This window comes from Monosiga brevicollis, genomic scaffold (assembly GCF_000002865.3).
Source record: "Monosiga brevicollis MX1 MONBRscaffold_2 genomic scaffold, whole genome shotgun sequence".
Classification (NCBI taxonomy): domain Eukaryota; class Choanoflagellata; order Craspedida; family Salpingoecidae; genus Monosiga; species Monosiga brevicollis.
The window spans coordinates 883,124-906,553 of NW_001865039.1; the positions used below are offsets into that span (position 1 = coordinate 883,124).

The window sequence follows — 23,430 nt, forward strand, 5'->3', positions numbered from 1 at the left end:
TAAAACCCCCCCCCCCCCCCCCCCGAAACAAACAAACAAACAGCGGCGGTATGAAGCCTATATGCGAGGGCATCCCGTGCGTGCACGGCACCACAGCGCCATTGACCACGACAATGAATTGCGTGAATTTCAACAAGCCAAACGTCTCTACAAACCCCTATCTCGCGTGATGGCTCTTCGATTCCAACCTGCGACCAAGAACACTGAGCCAGGTCAGCCTAGTTTTCCCCAAGCATCTTCGGCCGGAAACAGATTATGCTTTGAATTGGCAATGGGCTCATGTGGCGGCGGGCCTTGTTTGCGCTCTGATCTGATCGTGGGAGAATTAGGCAGTGCACGCGAAGAGCTGGCCGAGCGCGAGGCAGAAGAAAGTCAACAACAAAGCGATCGCCAAACAGCCGTAGGTTTCCCGATGTCAACATACCTTGTGACAAGCGGCGTATTGGTCACGACGCGCTGCTTGTTGGGACCCTCAGGCAAAAATGAAGATGTTTGGGAAGCTCACCCGGCGTGAGGTTGAGTGGCATCCCCATCGCCTTCTCTGCCGCCGTTTCAACTTGGCAGACCCCTATCCCAAGGTAAGATTCTGCCTTTCATCGCCCAGACATTGCCCCTGTTCTGGGTTAGCATTTGGGCAAGCCATTTCTAGATGCTAATGCTGGAACTCGGCCATTTGGGTGCATCACCCTCGCACACTGCCCGATAGTCTGGCATTGTTGGTGTCGTTGCAGAGGACCAGGACCGTGGAAATCGCCGAAAGAGTCGATGGGATGATGTCGGCCGTTTGGATGCGGACACGTTGGTCGCTGCCGGCTTGACCGCAGCAGCCTCAGCCGAGCAGACTCGGCAAGCGCAGGCCGATGTGCGTCAAGATCAGACGGCGCAGCAGGCTCAAATGCGCGAAGCCCCTCCGCAGCCGGCTCGTGCCGCGGCACTCTCCTCAACTGCCGAGCGAGAGGCCATCGAACACGAAGCCCAGGCAGAGCTCGAGCGCTTGCCACCTCGGCCCGCGGTCGATCTTTTTGCTGCTGTCTTCGATGCCAGCTCCGATGAGGATGAGGATGATGACGAGGACACTGTAACTGAAGCAAAGGGCAATGAATTGGAACAGCCACAAGTGGAATCGCAGGCACAGGTTCAGGCACCAGCGGCAGCTCAACCTTCGGCACAGCAAGCGGCCAGCGGTGGAGGGGGACAAGGCCTAGAGGTGACTGCAATTGCTCCCAGCACTAGTTCAGCACCTTCTAAGCTTGGTCATGGGTCACCAAATCTAGGGATCACCCCACCTCCAACCGCTCCTGAGGCTCGCGCCGACCCAGACGCCAGTAAACCCGTCTACGTCAAAGCCTCGCAGCGGCGTGCCGCCCAGGAGGCGCCGCGGTTGACGCTGCAGTCCCACCACCCCTTAGCTACAGGCCTCGCTGTGCCTGTGGTCCGAGCCACCTCCGACAAATTGGAAATCAGTTTGCAGCACCTCGGCACACACGACGAGGATGATTGGGTTGAAGCGCCGCGCGAGGATCTTCTCCACAAACTCAAGAAAAGCAAGGATAAACGTGAGCGCAAGAGCAAAAAGTCCAAGAAGCACAAGGACGACGATCGCAGCCACCGCCACCGCCATGAGCGACACAAAAGTGGCAAAAGCAGCCGCCGAAGGGCCGCTAGTACCAATCATGAGAGCTCAGAAAGCGAGGATGAGGCCACCTCACGTGCTCAGGATCGCCTCCTGCTAGAAAAATTGCGCAACGCAGGCGGTGTGGCAGCTCTTCAAGGCAGACGTTCTCCTCACTCGGAATCGGCTCCTGCCCGCCCTCCCGTACCCAAAGAAACGTCGGCGCCTTCCTCCACTGCTCAACAGGCTCGGCCCCGACCCCGTGCCGTGGATTTCATGTAGACTGTACGCCCAAGCTTATTGACCTGCTTTGGGGCAAGCAGAGCTGCCCAAACAGTGTTTTTATGCAAATCCTGGTCTTGTCAATCCATGTATCATCCATCATCAAGTCTCAATTGTTGTTGAAGAACTCGGCCCGCTCTCGCTTCCTGTTCCCATCCCCGCTCGCCCCCCGCCTATCCAAAACGAACCAAAGCCTTCCTTTGGGAGCTCTCTGTTGGTGTAAATTGTTGACAACACTTGTTCACACAACATCAGTTTTTTCTCTTTTCTTCCCAAAATAGTTTGCAAGCGCGTTCTTTCAAGCCTCTGAATTCCCTTGGTTTCGAGTCAAATATCCCAGTCCTTTGTTTCACGCCCTGTCCTCCTCTCTGAACCGCTGCCCGTTTTTTTTTTTTTTTTTCTCTCTCTCACACTTTTTGCTTTCTTTCTTCTCTCCGCACCTCCTGCTGTGGCGGCGGGCTCTCATCTTTTCCGGTCGGCTGGGCAGCGTCAATTGGCTGGGCCCCGGGTACAGGGGCCCGCTTCAATGCCAAGGGCGTTGGTCAAGTCAAAGCTTGGTTTTCTCATGGTAGGTTTTTGATTATCCCAATGATCTGGGGCCGATCGACCCCCGTCCCAACCGCTTCTTCAGACCCCATGGACCTTGTGCGACTGTGCGGTTGCCTGCCATCCCTGCCCCTCCCAATACGACCGATCATATCCAAGTCTCAAAGCTTACTGTTGCTCGTACTTTGCTCAATTTCATCTTCGCCCTTTGTTGCCCTCCCTTTTTCAGTGGCCGACCTGCTGAATTTTCAGCCTCAACATTCGCGCTCGCTCGGCTCCCCGATCATCCCACAGACGGCATCCTGCAGGGGGCATGGGCCTTTGATTCAGTGTTGAGGAACACTCGTGGGCATGTCCGACGATCTTGACGCAGCTGCAAAGGCTGCCGCCAAGGCGGCGGGCGCACAGCGGCTGAAAAAGTTTCGCAACAAGACCCGTGCGCGCACCAAGAAGCCTTCAGCTCAACTGAGTGAGGGCGTGCCTGCGGAACCCTCGGGCGATCACAACTCATCGGCTTATGCTACCCCCGAGGGGTCACCAGCGGGCAGCAGTGGTCATTATCAGTCAGACGCGGGATCAGCTACACAGGATAGCGATGCTGATCCCGCATACCCTGACTCAAGCTCGGCAGCATCTGATCACTCGGCATACCACGAGTACATGAACGTGGATGCCATACCCACCAAGCCACACAGCGCCGACAATGATGCCCTCTCAGGACCGGGTAGTGAGAGAGAGTCCGGTCCCTCTTCGCCTGATGCAGACAGCTACACGGTATTTCATTGCCAATTCCTTGTTGCGCCTCAGTTCCATGTACATGAAGACAGGGGCGAGAGGGAATTTGTTGCCTGCCCGCCTTGCTTCTCAAAATCAAAGCACGCGAAGGATCATGCGCTCGATTAATGCTTCCGCTCATTGACGTGTCTTTAGTCTGAACGTATGACAGAGCAAGTGCTGCGACGGCTTCAATCTGATCAGCTGCGCGAGGAACGCATTAGCGATGCTGCCTTTGCGATGAAAACTGTGCGTCGTATTCAGGCGTCCCATCTCAAAGCATTTTGGTGTTTTGTTGATGATATCATGTACTCTCACCAGCTCCAATGTCATCGTCATGCAATCAGGTCTCAAGCAAGGACGCTCGCGAGGAAGTGACCGACCGGCAGCGCTTTGCATCCTTGCGTGCAAAAATGCATGCCAAAGTGCGTTTGCTCTTTGCTAGGCCCAGCCTTTGCAACTTTGTGCTGCATAGCGTCAGGTATTCTGGACCATTTTTGTTCTGAGGTCTTGTCTCATTCCAGCTCGGACCACATCTTCTTGCCCTGCTGGTCGTGCAAATTGTAGGAGTTGCAACGCCTGGATGAGCTGCCTTTTAAGTCTTTGGCCGAGCTTTCTGAAGCGTTAGAGGAAGAACGCCGTCGCTTTAAGGCAACATATCGGATTATTAAGGCGCTCGAGGGCCAGGGTGCTCCGGCGGATGAGGCGAAGGAGCAACATGAGCACTGCAAACTCATTATTGGGCACATTAAATCCCTCATTGAGGAGGCACGCCAGGACGATGACTGGTCATCTGACATGGACGCCAGTGCAGGTGCAACACCGCAAGATTCTATGGTCCCAGTCACCGTTGAGGGCGCCACAGGGCCCGAGCCACCGCAAACACCCATGCGTGCACTTCCCGCTCACGTGCAGCAAGTTTTATCTGCCAATTCAGCACCTGGCACCCCCGGAAATCCCGGGGAATGGGCGAGCTTGCCAAATCCAGCACGTGGTGTTCTGGCAACTCCCGACAGTCATGGTCTGCAGCGGCTGGAGATGCTGACCGATGCTGCTTTGCGCACGGCTAGCTCAGACGATATTCGACAGCTGGCCCTGTACTGTCAATCTCTTCATTCGGAACGCGATGAGTTGCGACAGGAGGCCAAGAGCATGCGGTTGCGTCTGGCCACAACATCCGATCGTGAGCTTGCTTTGGCGGGCGACGAGTTGCAGGCCTATGAATCAACTCTGGATGAGCTCCGTGATGAGATTTCAGAGCTCCGTGATGCCATCGAGGGGGTTCATGCACAAATTCACTTGGTAGCGGAGCGCACAGAGGTTGATACTGACCTAGAGGCTGTCAAAGACGAGCAGGTGGAGCGTCTTCGGCAAGATGCTATGAACCTCCTCCGCGACTATTTAGAGCAGTGGCAAGCCCATGTGCCATATGTCGAACACTCTGAGTCTCTCACAAGTGATTTGGAAGCAACGCGAAGTGCTTTGGAACAAGCAAATGCCGATTTGGAAGAAGTCACAGCTGAGCGTGCCCTTCTGCAGGAGGAGTTGCAAGCTGCTCAATCAGACGCGCATGGTCTGACGAAGAGCAACGAACACTTGAAGAGGGAGTCTGAGGCTTTTGAGGCACAACTTAAGAGGCTTGAGTTGAATGTCTCAGAGCAATCTCAGAAATACGAAACGGAGGTGCATGAGTTGCAACGCGAGCTGGAAGAGTCTAAAACAGCGAGCGTCGCCAGCGCTGCACAGTATGAGGAAGAAATTCGCCAACTTCGCACAGCAATGGCAGGTGCTGAGCATGGATTTGAAGATGCCAAGGCGGGGCTGGAAGGCGAGGTGTCGCGACTGCAGAGCGAGCTGGATGCGGCCCGCGCGCAACATGGCGCATCAACGTCCGAGCTGGAGACGGCCAAGGCGGAGCTGGAGAGCGAGGTGTCGCGACTGCAGAGCGAGCTGGATGCGGCCCGCGCGCAACATGGCGCATCAACGTCCGAGCTGGAGACGGCCAAGGCGGAGCTGGAGAGCGAGGTGTCGCGACTGCAGAGCGAGCTGGATGCGGCCCGCACGCAACATGGCGCATCAACGTCCGAGCTAGAGAGCGAGGTGTCTCGACTGCAGAGCGAGCTGGATGCGGCCCGCGCGCAACACGGCGAAACAACGTCCGAGCTGGAGACGGCCAAGGCGGAGCTGGAAGGCGAGGTGTCGCGACTGCAGAGCGAGCTGGATGCGGCCCGCGCGCAACATGGCGCATCAACGTCCGAGCTGGAGACGGCCAAGGCGGAGCTGGAGGCGAGGTGTCGCGACTGCAGAGCGAGCTGGATGCGGCCCGCACGCAACATGGCGCATCAACGTCCGAGCTAGAGAGCGAGGTGTCTCGACTGCAGAGCGAGCTGGATGCGGCCCGCGCGCAACACGGCGAAACAACGTCCGAGCTGGAGACGGCCAAGGCGAAGCTGGAAGGCGAGGTGTTGCGACTGCAGAGTGAGCTGGATGCGGCCCGCGCGCAACATGGCGCATCAACGTCCGAGCTGGAGACGGCCAAGGCGAAGCTGGAAGGCGAGGTGTTGCGACTGCAGAGTGAGCTGGATGCGGCCCGCACACAACATGGCAATGCAACGTCCGAGCTGGAGACAGCCAAGGCGGAGCTGGAGAGCGAGGTGTCGCGACTGCAGAGCGAGCTGGATGCGGCCCGCGCGCAACACGGCGAAACAACGTCCGAGCTGGAGACGGCCAAGGCGAAGCTGGAAGGCGAGGTGTTGCGACTGCAGAGTGAGCTGGATGCGGCCCGCACGCAACACGGCGAAACAACGTCCGAGCTGGAGACGGCCAAGGCGGAGCTGGAAGGCGAGGTGTTGCGACTGCAGAGTGAGCTGGATGCGGCCCGCACACAACATGGCAATGCAACGTCCGAGCTGGAGACAGCCAAGGCGGAGCTGGAGAGCGAGGTGTCGCGACTGCAGAGCGAGCTGGATGCGGCCCGCGCGCAACACGGCGAAACAACGTCCGAGCTGGAGACGGCCAAGGCGGAGCTGGAAGGCGAGGTGTTGCGACTGCAGAGTGAGCTGGATGCGGCCCGCACACAACACGGCAAGCAACGTCCGAGCTGGAGACGGCCAAGGCGGAGCTGGAAGGCGAGGTGTTGCGACTGCAGAGTGAGCTGGATGCGGCCCGCACACAACACGGCAATGCAACGTCCGTGCTGGAGAGCGAGGTGTCGCGTCTGCAGAGCGAGCTGAGTGATGCTCATGCCAAGGATCAACTTCGTGATGCGCAAGCCATTGCTGCAAGTGATGAACTACGCAATCTCCGTGGACGACTGGACATTGCAGAGAGCAAGCTATTCGACCATGGGATCGCTTTGGCTCAAGCCCAAGAAGCAACATTGGCGTCTCAACGTGAGGTGGATGAGGCACTCCGCGCCAAAGAGCAATTACATGTTCAACTGCGCGAGGCACACGAGCAGGTCAAGTCTCATTTGATGAATGAGGGCAGATCGAGAGTTGACGATGTCTCGGGCGTTGCTGAGAGCAACCCCAAGGGCCATCGCGCCCACACGTCACACATTTCAGCACCCTCGTCGCACGCACCCCCTCTGATTGACCGGTCATTGTTATTGGTTGCCGATCAAGACTTGGAAGGCGCTGATCGAGATCATACTCTTGACCTCATGGAGGCTTGGCTCGAGGCTGTCATGGATCTTATGGCTGAAGAGAAAATGCGTGCTCGAGACGTTTTTGCGCGCTTCGATGGCAATGATGATGGTCTTTTGGATCAGGGGGAGTTTGCTCATCTTCTGAAGCAGCTGCCGACTCTACGCGAACTGCCCTCCGCTGACGCGACAAGCTTGTTCACAGCCCTCAATCGGAAACAGCTCTCCGGTCTCGATTTGGAGGACTTTGCACGGCATCTCAAGTATCGTCATCACAAGAGCCATCATCACGCACCGCTCCATGTTTCGCGTGGCCCTCAAGCCATCGCCGACAGCGATTTGTCTCAGTCACTTCTTGATGAGGTCGAGTCATTACGAAAGGCAAACAGCGAGCTTCAGGCTCGTCTTGCTGCATCACATGATCGCTACGCAAAGCTAGAATCAGCATTGGACGAGCATGATCATGACGCCGAGAGCAGTCGCCTCGATCTGGTGCAAGTCCAAAACGAAAATGGGCAGTTATTCGACTCCCTCTCTCGTTCTCGGGATCACCAAGCTGACTTGGAGCGCCAGATCGAGGACTTTAAGGCACGCCTGGCCGAGTTGTTGTTGGATCAACAGAGTGCCGACCAGCGCGAAAAGGCATTGCGCCGCGACAACGACACGGCCCATCTCGAAATCGAGCAGCTGAGGGAGGATCTTGAAGAAATGAGGGCTGATAATGCGGACAAGTTGGCAAAAGTATCGGTGTTGACTGCCACCTGCAACGAGCTTGAAAATTTTCAAGGGCAAGCACAATCTACATTGACAGAAATGGAAGCCAACATACAGCAATTAAGCCAGCAATTGCAGCGGGAACAACAATCGTCTGTGCAGCTTCAAAGGCAACTAGAGGACGCCGAGGACACCACGAAAAAGGCCACACTTGAGGCTGAGAAGCTTCGCTCGGCGCTCGAGGCGTCGACAAGTGCGGGGGAAGAGCAGGCTGAGCTCCAACGTTTGGCTTTTGAAGCTAGTCAGGCGGCCCGCGAGCGTGATGACTTGACAGCTTCCTTGGAGAGCTTCAAAGTTAAACTCTTCACGCTCGAGCACAAACATGCCGAGCTGCAACAGCGACATGCTACATTGGTGGAAAGCCACTCGGCGCGTGCCAAGCATCAAGACGAGCTCAAGGATCATGTGGTGGTTGGCTTGGACTTGGACGCTGCGCGTCGGGCGAAGCGGGGTGCTGAGTTGGAGCATTCATCAATTCTTGTGCGACGGCTGGCCGAGGCGCGTTCGGAGCTGGACGGGAGCATTCGAACGATGCAGGCACTCGAGCAAGTGCATCGAACACAACTCCAAAGTTTACTTGAGCAAAACGAGAGCCTTGACAACGAGGTAGCCCGCCTTATCAAGCAAAAGCGTCATCTGGAGGAGTTGGCCGCGGCAGCTCAGGGGTCCAATGTCAGGATAGAGGAGCTCCAGCTGCGCCTTGAAGACTCCCAGAGCCTCTTGAACGCTCGTCTTGGTGAGCTGGAGCAGGCAAAGCGTGAAAATAACTCACTGCAGGTCCAACTCGACCACTCGGTGAACACACAACGTGATCTGTATCAGCAAATCCAGGACATTAACACGATGATCCGAGCCAAGGAAGCCACTCATCAGGAGCTGCGGGCTCAAATGCAAGACGCACAGGCGAGCACAGTGCAATTGGAGGCACACCTCAAGGCCCGAGAAGCGGATCTTGTTGCCTTGGAGAAACAATGTGCAAACCTGAAGCAAGTAGCACATGCAGCCGAGCTGGCCCATGACCAAACTCAGCACCAATATGCAATGCTTGAAAAGGAACGGGCAAAAGAGCAGCAGGAGCTGAAGAATGCACAAGAGCAGCTCAATGCCATTGTGATTTCTCTGGATCAGTGGCCCTGTCCTCATCTACCACCCTCGACTGCAAGTGCAAGCGAAATGCAATCTGAAGCTGAGATCACATCCGATGGACCTGCTGCTGACCAGGTCGGATCCGATGCGGCCGGTGCGATGTCTGTGGCGGCCCGTGTGGCAGGGGTGCTCGCAGCGTGGGCTCGAGCTGCAACGAGCGCATCGGCCCTCAGCGGCGCAGAACGACCCAACGAGCTGCAGCAGCTGCGCAGTCGGGTTCATGAGCAGTCAACCTTGTTAAAGGAACATGAGGTCACCGAGGCAGCGTTGAAAAAGGCCTTGGAGGAGTCTCGACTCAAGGAGGCAGCAGCACCATCTCTCGAGGCGCTTGGCACCATAGATCAAGCAGAGCCGAGGCCCACGCTGGTCGACCATGAAAGTGTGCAGGAGCTGCGTGAGCGGCTACACAATACCGAAGCTCGCCTGAAATCACTTGAGGAGGAAATGGAGTTTAGTTTTCAGCACTCACAATTTTGCATTGCGCTAGCCGACTACACGCCCGAGGTTGAGTCTCGCAATCGCGATGGCGCCGAGCGTGAGCTCACATTTCGTGTGGGTGACATATTTTTGCTCGTCGGCGACGCGGATGCGGATGGTTTCTTTCAGGCACGCACGGCCACGGATCAAGGCTTGATTCCGCAGACACTGGTGGTGGGTCTCCAGCACGTTTCTGTGCCAGCCCTGCAAGTGCTGCTGGGCCATGCTCAAGCCATTGGCAACAAGCAAATTGCAAAACTGCGTGAAGAGCAGGAGGCACAGAAAGAGACTGAGCGGTCTTTGCGCCACGATCTCAAGGTGTGCCTCACCAAAAAAGAAAAGTACAAACAGCACCTCATGGACCTGGAAAGTCGGACGATCAAGGCCACCGAAGCCCAGGAGCGCACTTTTGGCGAATTGCAAGACCAACAACAAAAGATGGAGAAGGTGCAAGCAATTTTGACAGAGGAAAAGCTGGCCCGCCGCACAGCCGAGCAGGAGCTAGCCCACTTACAGCAACAGCAAGCCCAAAGGGACAACATCTTGTTGCAACAAGAAGAAGCAGCTTCCGCGGCCACTACTGCAGCGGTTGACAGGGAAAGGCATCGAGTTGAAGGTCTGCAAAAGGAGCTCGAGGCGGCTCGAATGGCGCTGCAATCAACCCGCTCTGAGTTTGAGGCCAAGCTTCAAAGCGCACAGCAGGACCTCGAGAACACTCGCGAGGAACTATCCAACCAGGTTGTACTGGAAAAGGCGCAACGGGCGCAGATTGCGGATCTCGAGTCTCAGCTGGCAGACGCTACAGAGACCGTCCACCAGCATGCCCAGCAGATCGCAGACATTCGAAAGGAAAGGGACGTCATGCGTCAGGAGTTGAGTCTTTTGGAAAGCGCAAGCAATGACGTTGCTCGTCAGCATCAGCGTGAGCTGGTGGAGATGCAAGAGCGGTACACGGCCTTGGAGCAGGCACAGAGCCGTGGTGAAAGTGAGGCTTTGTCCACCCAAGGTCTTGCGAATATAAAAGCCGGCCAGCCGTTCTCTGAAGCATTGGTCGACGCCCAGAGAGCCTTGGAGAGCACACAGGGCGAGTGCAAGACGCTTCGTTTGGCCCTGGCGGAGGAGCGCGCTCGTGTGGACACCCTGCGGTCAGATAACCGCCGCTGTAGCGACCAGGCAAACGAACTGCGACTAGCATACCAGGCGCTCCGCGACGCACACGAATCAGCACTTCATCAGCTAGCCGCCCAAGCAGCCATGCCAGATCTAGACGTGTCTCAGGTGCAAGCTATTATCGCGGAGAGCCACGTGCAAGTGCAGAGCCTTTTGCAAGAGTTGCATGATGCTCAGACGGCTCTCAGGCATGCTGAAAATGAATTGCATGACACTCGTGACGAAGCACAGCGAACACGCGCTGTGTTGCGGAGCCTCGCCGAGTCCCTGCGAACTTGTGCTGCTTTGGAGGAGCCACTGGCGCTTGTGCTGCAGGACTTGCCGCCGGAAGAACCCTTCCAGGCTCTACTGCATCTTATGCCCGCCATGCGGGCTGTACTGACCGAAGTCGAGGCTGTGCATGGGCTGCCTGAAGATGAGATAATGGGTAAAATTGCGCACAATCGCCTCCAGTTTGAGATTGCACGGCGCCAGCTTGAGACAGAGCTTGAAGGTTTGCTTCAGCGTGTGCATGATCAGACATACCTTGCGGAACAGCGACAGCGTGCGGCGCTGGAGGCGCAACGGGACGCCACAAGTGCTAGAGCAACAGCTCTGGAAGCTCAAGAGACTGCCTCACGAGTGCAAAATCTGCAGGACAGCCGGGGCCGGCGAACGGGCCAGGAGCGCCAGCTTCAGCTGGATGACATGCTGGCCACCATTGAGGGCTTGGACATGGAGTTGGCGTGTGTGGCCGAGGATCGAGCCATGCTCCTTGAAGCACTGCAAAAACAGCTGACTGCGCTTCACAAAATGCTGCAATTGGTGATGGACGCCGATTTGCAAGAGTTGGGTCTGGCGCCAGAGCCCTCTGATAGCGACCCACGTGCTTTGGTGCAGTCGCTCGTTGGCGGTGAGTTACTTGGCATTTGCTGGATGTTGCTCATTTGCGGCTGATGCTCGCTTGTGTGTGTGTGTGTGTGTGTGTGTGTGTTACCCCATTTTCCTTTCTGCCCCGCCCCCGGTTGTTTTCTCTTCTTTTTTTCCTCTCCTTTCTATCGCGGCTGACCATTCACGCCTGCTTTTGTATGCTGCTCATCCACAATTATGTTTTGTTCATTCTTTTATTTTTTACTCATATTTTTGGAATCCTTTGACGGGATCGCCTTTGCTTGCATGTTGGGAGTAGCTTGCCATGAGGGCAGCCGCCTGCTGGTCGCTGCATTGTCGAGTCAGCAAGAGGATCAACGAGACTGGCTGCGCACGATCGAACTTCAGCGTCATGAACTTGAATCGCTGAAGACACAAGGCCCAAGGTCAAGTGGGGCCGACGTTTCGGAACCAGCCACAAAGTTGGCAAAGGAGCTAGCCAGCGTTCGAAGAGAGCGCGACGAAGCCATGGAACAGGTGGCTCAGTTGCAACGGCGGCATCAAGAGCTGGCAGCGCTCAAAGCCGAGCTGGCCGACATACGCTGTCAGGTGCGCACTCGCCTGGCAAAACCGCTTGCTGTCGCAGAAAATCTGCAACAGGTCTTGCCGGACGAGGCGGCCCAATTGCGCATGCCAACACTTGAGGAGTTTGTGCGGGGCCAGGACGAGCAATTGACGGCTTCACAGCTGCAGTCGAGTGATGTTCGCCCCGTTCGGGCCGAGCTCTCGCGCTACGAACGCATTTTTGAAGAACTCAGCAGCACCACCAATCGTCAGGCAGCGATCATCGTTCGCCTGCTGAATGATGCACACGAGTCCAACCCCGTCGTGCCCCCTGGTGGCTCCCAAGAGGTCACAAATTACACGGATGCAGACAGGCATCCACGAGTGTTTGTGGATTCGACACGCCCAGTTGATGTGACGGCAACCAGTACGGGGTGGCCGGTTGCAAATCTTTTAGACACCGTCGTGCACGAGGCTCGTGATGCACAACAACTTTTGGCTGCACTTCGTCGCCAGCAGCGCGGTGACTCTGGAGAGTCTGTTGGTTTGACCGCGTCCCAGACCCACTTGCACGGCGAGACCATGCAACAGCTTCTAGCACGCAACGAACAACTGGTCAAGGTAAGCCCCGAATTGTGTGCATACCACTATTGCTGGAGGCTATCAAAGCCTCACATGAGTTATCGACTTGTCTGTCTCTCTTCTTTGTCTCGACTGTCTCTCTTCTTTGTCCTGACAGCCTCTCATGAATGTGCTTGGTGGCTGTAACTGTGATGCCCAGGCGTTGTCCGACCTATCAACACGCCTTGCCGCACAAGAACAGAGCACGATGGATGCCGAGCATCGCTTGGTGGCGCGAGACCATGAGCTGAGTGCCTGTACCCAGCGTCTCGCGGATAGGGATGCCGAGCTTGCAGGCACTGTCCAGCGCTTGGAAACTGCAACGCAAGCCTTGAGTCGGGTTGAACATGAGTGCAGCTCCCTACGTTTGCAACTGGCGACGGTCTCTGCCCACACCTCTGCGATGGCCACGGGATCGACTGAACGGGAGCGTGAGTTGGAGCTTGCGCTGCATAAGCTCGAGGCCAAGGCCACGCGAGAGCATGCCCAAGCAACCGCTGCGGCTGCTCAGATGCAATGCGATCTGCGTCATGCCACTTCAAGGGTGGCTGAGTTGGAGCAGCAGGCGCAGACATCGGTACAGGCCACTGCACCTCAACCGGCTGGCACAGAGTGGGGACGCAACCCTACCACTGTCACTGAACTTTGGGAGGAAGCCAGGCGGTTGGAGCGGGCTCTTGATCATGCTTTGGATGAGCTGGCCACGGAGCGCCGTAACGCCGATGAGCTACGTCACCGGCTTCAAGCCGTGGAAAATACTCGACACAACCAGATGCCATCTAGTACGAGCGGTCTGACAGGAGCCGACCCTTCGGCTCAAAAGCAAGAGGCGTTGACGCGCCAGCTTCGCGAGTACTTCTTAAAGTTTCATCGAGCCGAGAGCTTTAGGAAGGCACTTGTCTTTCAGAAACAGTACCTTCTCTTGCTGCTTGGCGGTTTTCAGGACTGTCAGGCTCTGACTCTGCGCGAGCTTGCTCGAATTGGCAGTCACTCTCGTTCACAGGCCACAGGAGAGGCCAAGACAGATGGTACAAAATCCCGCGGCGTAGCCCGCTTTCGCACAGCTGCACTGGCAGTCATGGCCAACCTCCGGCTCGTGCGCTTGCATGCACGTTGGCAACAAGCCGCGCATCAAAAAGTATGAGTTTTAGCGTTACCTTGTTGTTTTGCTGGTGCGGCGCACTTTGATGATGGTTGGAGACAGGATATCGCCTAGCGCTGGCATGCATGTTAAGATTTGGATGGCCAGGCAAACTGTCCGTGTGTGTGCGTGTTCGTGGGCATGTACGGAGCTGGCGCCGGGCATTTACATTGATGAAGTTATGAAGTGATGATTGAAATTGATTTAAGCGACCCTAGCATTGATCCTTCACGTTCACATGTCAAAAGCAAAGCTTACGAAAAAGAGAAGGCAACATCACATCAAGCAGAAACTTTGTTGTGTGTGTTTGGACTGCACTTGACCGTTACGTTCTCTTTTTGTAAGTGGGCAGCCTCACGGACAAAACAGCGTCGGTTGTGACTTGAGGAGTGAGCGTATGATCTTAACACAAGTTTGCTCCAGCGTGCAACTGGTTGGTGGCGGACCAGGCTGAGGCTGAGTCGAACACGTTGTCGTGGGCAATCTCAGACTCTTGACGACTGTTGTTCCTGTTCCAGGAAGAGTTGCTGCCCCACTCGTTTTTTTTTTTTTTAACATTATCATGGCGGACGATCTTGAGGTGTGATGATGGCCGGCTTGTCTTCTTCTGCGCTGACCTCGGCAGTTTGCCCGTGAGCGACTCACTATGAGATGTTGCCATGACCTCCATGGGCTCTAATGCTTAGCTTCCACGCGCCGTTGTGAACCGCATCATCAAACGATCTGTAAGCTCCCGCACAAACGTGGACCTCGCCAGCATTGTGGCTTCGACGCTCTCATCATGGTGTCGGCCTGTCGCCATAGCTTCCAGATGGCATTGCCATCTCACGCGATGCACGACTAGCGACTACCGTCGCGGCTCGTGTGTTTGTGTCCTATGTCACAGCCATGTTCGTATCCCAAACCCGACTTGTTTGAAGTGCTCTTAATGCACCTCTCCCTTGTTGCCTCTGCAATGGGGCATCAACAGGCGGGGATGGACGACAGCGCCCCTAGGGCACTGCGTGGCGTGCTTCACACGCTTTGGACCGCCTTTTACACTTGTTCTCATCTTTTCTTTGGGGCTGGGGCCTGTGTTGTCATTGCATAGGGCGAATGACATTGCACGTGAGAAGGGGCGCAAGACCATCAGTGGACAAGATATCGTGGATAGCATGGAAGAGATTGAGTTTCCCCAGTTTGTCCCTGAGCTACAAAGAGCCAAAGAAGGTGCGTGCTCGCTCTTGCTATTTCCGCCTCTCGTGAAGGCATGGTGTGTTTGCACACCCTCAACTTAACGTGGATTTGTCGTCACAGAGTATCACGCCAGCAAGGCGGCGAAGCGAGCACGGAAAAGTGACAAGAAAGACGACAAAGCCGACGAGCGTGCCACGGATGGATCGGCTCTTGATACAACGGCAGACGAGACACTAGTGGATGCCGAATAAGGCCGACGGCCTCCTTTTTTTTCTGGCGTTGCCCCCGACCGGGTCGGGTGGTTGCGCTCACTTCCAGTTTTTTTTTGTTCTTTTTGGTGTGAGCGCATTTTTTTTCTCGATTGTGAATTCAGAAGTCAAGCGTTTCGGCAAATGTACACGGCCAAGGCAATCTACTTTGCCTGCCGCCGAAATGGAGACGGTATCTCGAAAGGGCGCGGGGGAGGGGTTGAGAAAACGAGCACATGTCGAGCAAGGCTTCCAGGGTTGTCCTGCATGATCAAAGTGGACATATCTTTCAAGAGCAACACGTAGTATTTCCCCAGCGCTGGCACCACTCATGAAATCTTGCATTCGAGTCAATTACGTTGATAGGTGGGTGAGTGTCTGGTCAGAGTGTTACTCGCCTAACAAGCGCTTGTCCTGGACGGCAAAGCGAATCAAGCTGGTGTAAAGCCGGAGTGATAAAAACATACGCGGAAGGTCACAAGAAGGAAAACAATGCCACGGACGAACAAGAGCAAAATTTTTAAGAAAAACGGGCGCGGCCCGTTCCCATGAATAGTCTGTCGATCATACAAAACGCTTACAAAAGGGAAAAAACAAACAGTTGCCATGCCACGCCCAAGCGGCCAAAAAGATGTGCGCTGGCGTGGTCACAAAGAGATGCGCTGAGCAACTTATAGCTGAACCGCTGGGGCATTGCACATGATAATGGCATGAGATTGCATGGTTCCGTCCATTAACTGGCGTCGCAAAGCAGCACGCTGCTTCCGACCGCGTGCCTCAATCGGAATCACATTGCTCTCGAGCACTACAATGGCGTCCACTTGCAACTAAGGCAAAGGTGGATGTGAGAAGTACGCAAGGCGCATTATCAGGCACATGAGCCGAGAGCAGATCAAATAAACGTAAACCGTGTCCCCTGCCCGAGAAGAATAAAAATTCACTTACATCGTGCTTTTCGAGCAAGGCTCGCATGACGAGGGGTGCCAAAGCCAAGCCCCGGCCCGGCTCATTCTCCTCAACGGCCACGACCAAGCCCGATGCAGGTGTGTGCCACACAACGCAAGTGCCGAGGGTGAGCGAAGGATGGCAGCGCTCCACGGCTTCCTCCAAGTCAAGTGGGTTGAACCGACGGTCGTCCACAAGCAGGCAGTCTTCTAGGTGCCCAGTGACGTAAACGCGGTGCTCATGCAAGAACCCCAGTAGGCCAGATCGTGCATACGTGGAATCATGCCCCGTCACCTGCAATGCGATGCAACAACACGCAACGCATGAGCTACCGTTTATGAAGCGTTAAAAAAAAAGCCAAAAAAAAAAAAATACACATTGCCCCGGTGAAGGATGGCACAGGCTTACCTGGCGTTCGAGTAGTTCATGCTGCACCTGGGCTTGCACCTCCGAGTCTGTCAAACCCACGAAAGACCGAATGTTGTTCACCGAAGAAAACCACAGTTCTCCAATGCCGTCCGCCGTGCATTTGGCTTCAGTCTTGGTATTCACAACCACGGCCTGCACTGCAGGGGCTAGCCGACCAAGTGGAAAGATGGGCACGCCCATAGGGGACCCCTTCGCCAAGATTTGCAGCTTATCTTCTTGGAGAAGGCGAGCATCAACATAAACTGGCTGGTTGGGCTCTTTGCCTCCCATCGTGCCAGCAAGGAAGGGGTTGATGCGGTTTTCGAGAACAGTTTGCAGCGCCGTCGAAGGCATGCCAGTCGCTGAGGTAAGGCGGCGGAAATTCTCCAGGACGGTCTGCCAAGGGCGCTCCTGAGTTACCACGAGGCAGCGCACCAAGCGAGTGCAATCGCAGGCATTGATGGCCGAGGCCACACGCTCATCCTCAATGCTTTCCAAGCAGGACATGAGCGCACGGTAGTCCACGAGCGCCGTGTCCACTACAAGCGTGCAGCATACAGTGAAGGGCCAAAATGACAGAAAAAAAAATGCCTCTTTTCAAGTCTCCTTCTTCCCGTGCGCCTTTCCTGCCCAAGCTTCTCGTTGTCACACGCCTGACCTTGTTCGCGCGAAGCAAGCTCAAGCCATTGCTGGGGCGCTTCTAGTGTTTGAGGATCGACGCAGAGAAACTCGGCCTTGGCAGAAAACAAGGGTACATAATAAAGCCAGGCATGGGCAACACCCGTGCTCGCATCCGCGTTGACCAAGACGCGGGATGCCGACTCCAAGTCATAATGACTCTACAACATTTCGACGTACGACCATGAGAACCCCATCCTGGTTTCAAAGCTCGCGTGCACTTAGGGACACAAAGCGAGGGTCTCCGCCACGACGCAAACAGAACAAGAAATATACCGTGATAGCTTGGCCAATGGTGAGCATATGCTGGTGCGAAAACTTTACAATGACAAAACACAATCAATGCTAGTGAGAGGCAGCCGTCAGGCACAAGAAAGGCCAGCAGTGCACGCGACCAAGGCCCACCTCGACGCCCGAGAGTACGCCGGTATTGGAGATGGTATATTCCACATAGGCCGTCTCCGCACGCGAATGAGGTACGACAATGCCATAGTGCTCGCGAGGAGAAAGTTTGCTTAGCGAGATCATGCTTTTGATACCCACTAACAACAAAAAATGAATACAAACACGCACACGTGAGTGCCAGCACCATGTACCTACTGCGCCCACTCAGCTCTTCACGCTACCGCACTGCAGATGGCTAAACGAGGCAACACGTACGCGTGCGGCGAATGTCGCGATCAGCCTTGCGGAGCTGTTTGACACCTTTGTCGCTTGTCAACACAAAAGTGGCGTTTGCATTTCGTGACACCTCGCGCAAAACATCGAGCCAGCGCGCTAGCTGGCTGGAATCGTAAACAAAGGGCATGGTGATGGGTATGACACCGAGCAATAGGCACGCATGGAAAGCAGCGACCTGCATCGTATGTGGTCCCAGCGCATGTGTCGGTAGAGTGTCAGCAAGGAAAAAAAAGAAAAAAAAAAAAGAAAAAAAAAAAAAAAAAAGAAAAAAAAAAAAAGAAAGAAAAACGCGCCCGCGGCACCAGTCACAAAAAACGCAAAAGCGCCCATTACGCTGCGGCTGACCTTGGCGGCTGACATGGGAAGCATAAGTATAGCACGGTCTCCTTTGCCGAGACCCTTCTTGTTCAAAGTCTCAGCAGTGCGTCGGATGTAGCTGAGCAGGTCCGACGCGGAGAGAGCCTTGACTTGTTGATGATCATCCCAAATGCGGTACAGGTTGCGGCTGGGGCTCGAACCATCCTTTGCCGCCAATTTCACGAGCAGGCTCATGGCAGTTCGCGCTGCTTGGACCGCCTGAGAGGAGACATGGCAGAGGGTTGAGGGGAACGAGGTGAAAATGATCGAAAGTTGGTAACCAAGGCCTTCACTCTTGGAGGAGGGGGCAGCGAGAATGCTTTAGCAAGTTTAGCTAGATGTGGCAAAAAGCACTGCACAACGAATCACTCGTCTCGAGGTCAACCCGAAGCGAATACATACGTCCGAAAGGTGAAGTTGCACGCCAGTAGCCTCGCTGTGACGAAGATCTTGACCGGCCATCTGCGTGAGAGGGGTCTGGGCAAATCGTGTGGGGCGCCTTGAGCGAGCCGACGGCACGGCGTGTGGGTCCAAGACCAAATGCCAGAGTGGCAGCTGGCCCCTTTCAAGCAGATGAGTGACCAAGGGGAGGTCAACCGAGCCTAACACCCCCAAAAGGCGCCCAAGACAACCAAAGCATGAGGTATGACCAAGCGGACGTGTAGTATGGACACGACATGGGCTCACAGTCCATCAAGAAAGACCACCAAGAGAATGGGCATTCGGCGCGTTGATCCAGACCTACCGAGCCCTGTGGTGGGAAGATCTGAGTCTTGAATCAGGCCAATCAAAACAGGCGCCACGCGATGGCGGCGTGTCACCTCCAGCAGCATATTGCTTAAAAGCGAGTCCAACTGCGCGCCGTCAATATGATAGGAGTACACACACGTGAATCTCAGTCTGGGTACGTTAATCACAGCCTGGATTTGCAATCCTGGTCACAATCCCGACAGCATCCACAACCTTGGTTGCAATAGCGCGGCCCCCCGTTTGTGGGTACATACCAGCTGCATGTCTTCGCTCTCTTGTCGCTCAAGCGAGATCAAAATGGCCAGTTGCTTCCGGCGTACGGAAAAGTATACCAAGTTCATTTGGGCAGCTGTCAAACGACTCGTACGCGCATGACTCTACACACAGAGGACAGTTGTGTCAAATGAATAGCCTGCAAAGTGCTGAGGCGCATGCCTTGTATGAATCATGCCCGATAAAATACGGTACCTTGGCAATGGCAGCTAGAGAACTCTTGACCTGGTCTGCCAACACCCAGGTTTGCTCGACATGAAGAAGTGTCTCTCGATCACCAACAATAAAGAGCTGCTCGCCTTGGCCCTGCAAAACTGTGCCATAGAGGCCAGTTCGGGTGTATGTCTTGCTCTTGCGTTCGTTGCGGTCCTCATCAAGCACAAAGTCGAAGTCGCCTTGAGCTTTGTCACCAAGAGGCCCGGCCCATCCTGTCGCAACAGCCAGGGTATGCCGAACGGCAATTTCACCAATCTCACCCATGCGACTTGGGCTTGGGTGCTCCAGATCCAACACAACAAAGGCCGATCCTGCAAGATCGAATCGGAGTGAGATAGAGAAAGTGCAGACATGAGTGTGCGTGCGTGTGCGTGTAGAGGGAGGGGTTGGGTTGGGTTGGGTTTGAACAACCCTGCACGGAGAGAGGGGCAAACGGGAGGAGCAGGCGAACAGGAACAAGGCATGTGGCCAAACCAGGTAAGGGCATGCCCGCGCCGAGGAGGTTGCTGGTGGGGCTGCGCTGAGCGGCTTCAGCCACAACGCCTCGAGCCAACAGCTCGGGGTCCACATTGGCTTGGGTGGAAGCAACAGCATCATACGATGCCACAGCAACAAAGCCAACCAGATCACTACAGGAGACGAGGTAGACCACCTAATTCGAAAGGCCCGTGAGCTTGCGTCAGGCTCAAAGAGGGCCAAAAGTCTCGGGCAGAACAATATGCTGGGCCATAGCATCAAGGCATACCTCCTGTGCGAGTCCAAGGTTGCGCAAATGAGCAATGTTGCCACGAAGGCTGGGGCTGTGAGCTTGGGGAGCAACAATACCAAACCAAGCAGCGTCGTGCAGGTTGGCCTTGCGGGTGGCCGTCTCCAACTCGTATTCGCCCATGGCATCAAAAACCGCATGATCGACATACACGGCTCGAGCTTCGCTAAGATGGCGTTGCTTGGCGAGTGCCGCCAGCAGTGCACTGGCCATGTGTATGGTGGCACCGGCCACAACGACCGTGTGACTGGCGCCCGCGAAGAAAGCAAGCAGTCCATGCCACAAGAAACCATAAGTGGTGGGGAGGAGTGCAGAAAAGATGCTATGCGTACATTGGTAGCCCAGCGCCTTCTCGGCAGCACCAAGGTGATGCAAAAGCGAGCCATGCGTCACGCACAGCGGCAGGCAGTTATTGGAGGCATCAAAGATTGGTAGCACAAGGGCATTGGCATGAAGTTGACCCGCAAAAAGGGGGTGCTGGCGGCTCTTGTCGATAGAGGGGAGGGTATCAAGCCGGAGCACGTCGAGACGTTCCACGGCAGCCCGGCCAGCAGAGCTCAAACTCTTGAGGGTCTCCTTGTTGCAAGCGACCTTGTACACGTTACACATGCGAAGCATATTCTGGAGACGTTCGGCGTTGCGCCAACTCGAGTCGTCCTCAGCCAGCAAGAGTGGGATGGCCGTGATCCCGGCGGCCAGACAGCCGAGCAGAGCTTCCCAAAAATGAAAAACGCAGCGGGCACTACTGGCCTTGAAGAGTAGGAGAATGGCTGCGTCTGGATCACTGGGGCTGTCGGCCTGAAGGAGGGCCTCACCAATCTTGCGGGCCCGGGCATGAAGATTGGTCCAGGTCAGGGCCATAGACGCGTGGCCAGTAGCTGCCAATACGTGGAGGGCAGTGCCCTTGGGATTTTGTTCACACTGCCACGCCAAAATCTCCACCAGATTGGTGCAAGCAGTACGATCGGGAAAGCGTCGCGACTGCTCCAGAGAGACGGGGACATCGCGGCGAGTAATGGGCGCGCTGTAGGCTGCATGCGCCAGAGCTGATTTGGCCAGGGTATCCAAGCGATGAGCTTCCGCGTTGTCATCGTCATCAGCAGCATGAAGGTAATCTGCGCGAGGAAGGCGGGCCGTGGCCTTGGTTTGCTTGGTGAGGACTGACTGAAGGCGCTTGATCAGGTTGCCGTGAACGGGCATGGAGTCTCGACGTGATAGTCCCGGCCCCGAAGGCCCAAGGGAGCGGCGTTGACCAGGACGCTGGGCGATGGAGAGCCGTGAAAAGCCATCGGAGCGTGCAATGGCGGGTTTGGCATGCGTGTGCAAGTTGCGGGCCAGATGTTCGTTTCCGGTTGGGTGGGAAGGCCGTGAGTTGACGCTGGTGGCCAGATCGTACACGGGGTCACTCTGACCAGAAGGTGGACGGGGGCCGCTGATGTGAGAGGCCCTCGGGTCATCGGCGCTGCTCATGTGTGAGGTTCGGGCCGTAACCAGGGCATAGCCCCCACCGTTTTTCAGGTCTTCAAAGCCATCACTGTCCACATCACTGCCATCGTAGTCGAGATCGTCCTCATCCTCATCTTCATAGAGCGAGGAGTGAACAAATTTGCGAGGCGAGGTCGGGGGCAGAACAAGCTGGAAGCCGCTTTCGGCCTGCTGGCGCGGATCTCGCAATCGCTCTTCGTAGCCCGAGGAGCGGTCCGAGGCTTCGGAATGACGCAAGGGGGCTGTGCGGCTGGACAGGTGAGGTTGATTGAGATCAGGGGCACGGGCAGCAGAGGCCATAACTTGTGCTGCCGCCTGTGCTGCCAAAGCCGCTTGGCGGGCCCGAGCAGCAGCTTCTTGCGGCGTGCCAAGGCCGGGAAGAAAGGAGGCAGGAACGACAAGGCGAGCGGCGCTGGATTGGCGCGCTGGTTCAATGGGTGGGATGCCCGATTCGGGGCTAGCCTCGGAGCTGGAGGCGGCAACGCTGCTCAGGACGGGGTTTGTATTGAGGCGGGTGAGCTTGGGCGGGGAGGTCCGGCGCTTGCTGGGCTTGTTGACACCGGCTTCCGGAGAGGCCCCGTGACTGCGAGACAGGCGCTCGACGCCGTCGAGGTCGGCGAATTTGCGCTGTAACTCTGGAGTGTAGGACGGCTGCGGTGACTCTGAGTTGCGACGCGTTCGTCGGAGCAGGCGCAACATGCCCTTGCCACGCGCGGCTATCAATACAGGCGATGGCGATATACGATCAGGCGCGAGACAACAAAAGGAAAATAAGGGCAGGACACATGCGGGGCCGAGTTCCTACCGGGGCGGGCTTGCTTGATGGGAGCGTTTCGTTGCTCCATGCTCGAGGAGAGCTCCCGGCACTGCAGCGTTGGGTTCAAAAAGTATGGAAGATGCTGCCGAAAAGCCACGCTCGGCGCGCTGCAACTAGTATTTTCGTCTTGGTGCCTCGATGACTGTGCGCATAGGGGTCGCTCATTGCCAGCGCAGGCCGGATCCGATGATGTGTTCTCTTTGAAAATCCTCTGGGAGGCGGCGGTGGCGTGCGGTGCGAGCGCAAACAATGCGTAACCGTCCGTGTTCAGTCAATCTCGAGGCCTATACAGCACAGGCGTGTGTGTTGTGTGTGAGTTGTGTGGGATACAGCTCGGGCGCCCGTGTGGCTGGTGGTCGTCCACAGCACAGCGCTCCGCTAGCACGTTCGTCCGCTCAGTGCTCAACGAACAAAGTGCCTGGTGATGAAGCAGATGCTCTGCTGTGCGGATGATCGCTCATCCCACTGAAATGCATTGAATGCACGTATCCGGTGCTCGACGCGCGTGCGCCACCAGACACCATCACCAAGCCAAAAGGTAAAGTAAAAAAACCAAAAACCTCAACGACGTTGCACACATGCATCAAGTGCATCCCACAACCCTACACACACATTTACCCATGGACACGGTTTCGCCTTGTGGCGCCTCGATGCATTTCTTCGCCTTGCTCGCCTCGGTACATTGCAGTCTGCTTTTTTTTACATCCTTGCCTCCCTCTCCTTCATCCCGATTACACCGTTGGTACCATTGGCGCAGCATCCAACCGACCAGCTCTTCCCCCGGGCTGCCGTTTCCAAACCTGAACTGGTCAAAATCATAATATAGATGGGAAGCCTTGACCCCTCGACAGCTGTTTGGCGTTTTGACTTTCAGGTTCAAAGCTTAAAGCTTGCTTGGTGCTTGTGCGTTACGTGACGTTAAGGGTGTTTGGTGTATGAGAAAGAGGTCACTCACTGCTTTTGTATGTGGGTTGGATGTGGGTATTGTTCACAGGACCGCAATACTTGTGTCCGCAGGATTCTGCACA

At 55.9% G+C, this 23,430-nt stretch overlaps 3 protein-coding genes across 3 annotated transcripts in view; 1 reads left to right on the plus strand and 2 right to left on the minus strand.

The window, feature by feature from the left end:
• Positions 1–1,894, plus strand: part of MONBRDRAFT_4895 (uncharacterized protein) — a gene marked incomplete at both ends in the record, with an annotated part of 4,176 nt that extends 2,282 nt beyond the window's left edge. The window contains 2 exons of the mRNA XM_001742091.1: positions 44–212; positions 732–1,894. Of these exons, the coding sequence (XP_001742143.1) occupies positions 44–212; positions 732–1,894 (1,332 nt within the window). The remainder of the gene's footprint in view (positions 1–43; positions 213–731) is intronic.
• A 3,567-nt stretch (positions 1,895–5,461) lies between these two features.
• MONBRDRAFT_13374 (uncharacterized protein) lies at positions 5,462–6,091 on the minus strand (the record flags this gene model as incomplete). Its single annotated transcript, XM_001742546.1, has 1 exon — positions 5,462–6,091. A coding segment is annotated over one exon (630 nt), but the record flags the coding sequence as incomplete, so codon positions are not given.
• A 9,461-nt stretch (positions 6,092–15,552) lies between these two features.
• MONBRDRAFT_30790 (uncharacterized protein) lies at positions 15,553–22,430 on the minus strand (the record flags this gene model as incomplete). Its single annotated transcript, XM_001742547.1, has 15 exons — positions 15,553–15,853; positions 15,972–16,265; positions 16,380–16,918; positions 17,038–17,218; positions 17,463–17,599; positions 17,718–17,913; positions 18,084–18,314; positions 18,498–18,697; positions 18,841–18,949; positions 19,100–19,222; positions 19,314–19,546; positions 19,595–19,645; positions 19,809–19,986; positions 20,080–22,301; positions 22,391–22,430. The coding sequence occupies 15 exons, from the start codon at positions 22,428–22,430 to the stop codon at positions 15,698–15,700; spliced, it is 4,890 nt and encodes a 1,629-aa protein (XP_001742599.1). The 3' UTR covers positions 15,553–15,697.
• Between the last annotated feature and the right edge of the window lie 1,000 nt (positions 22,431–23,430).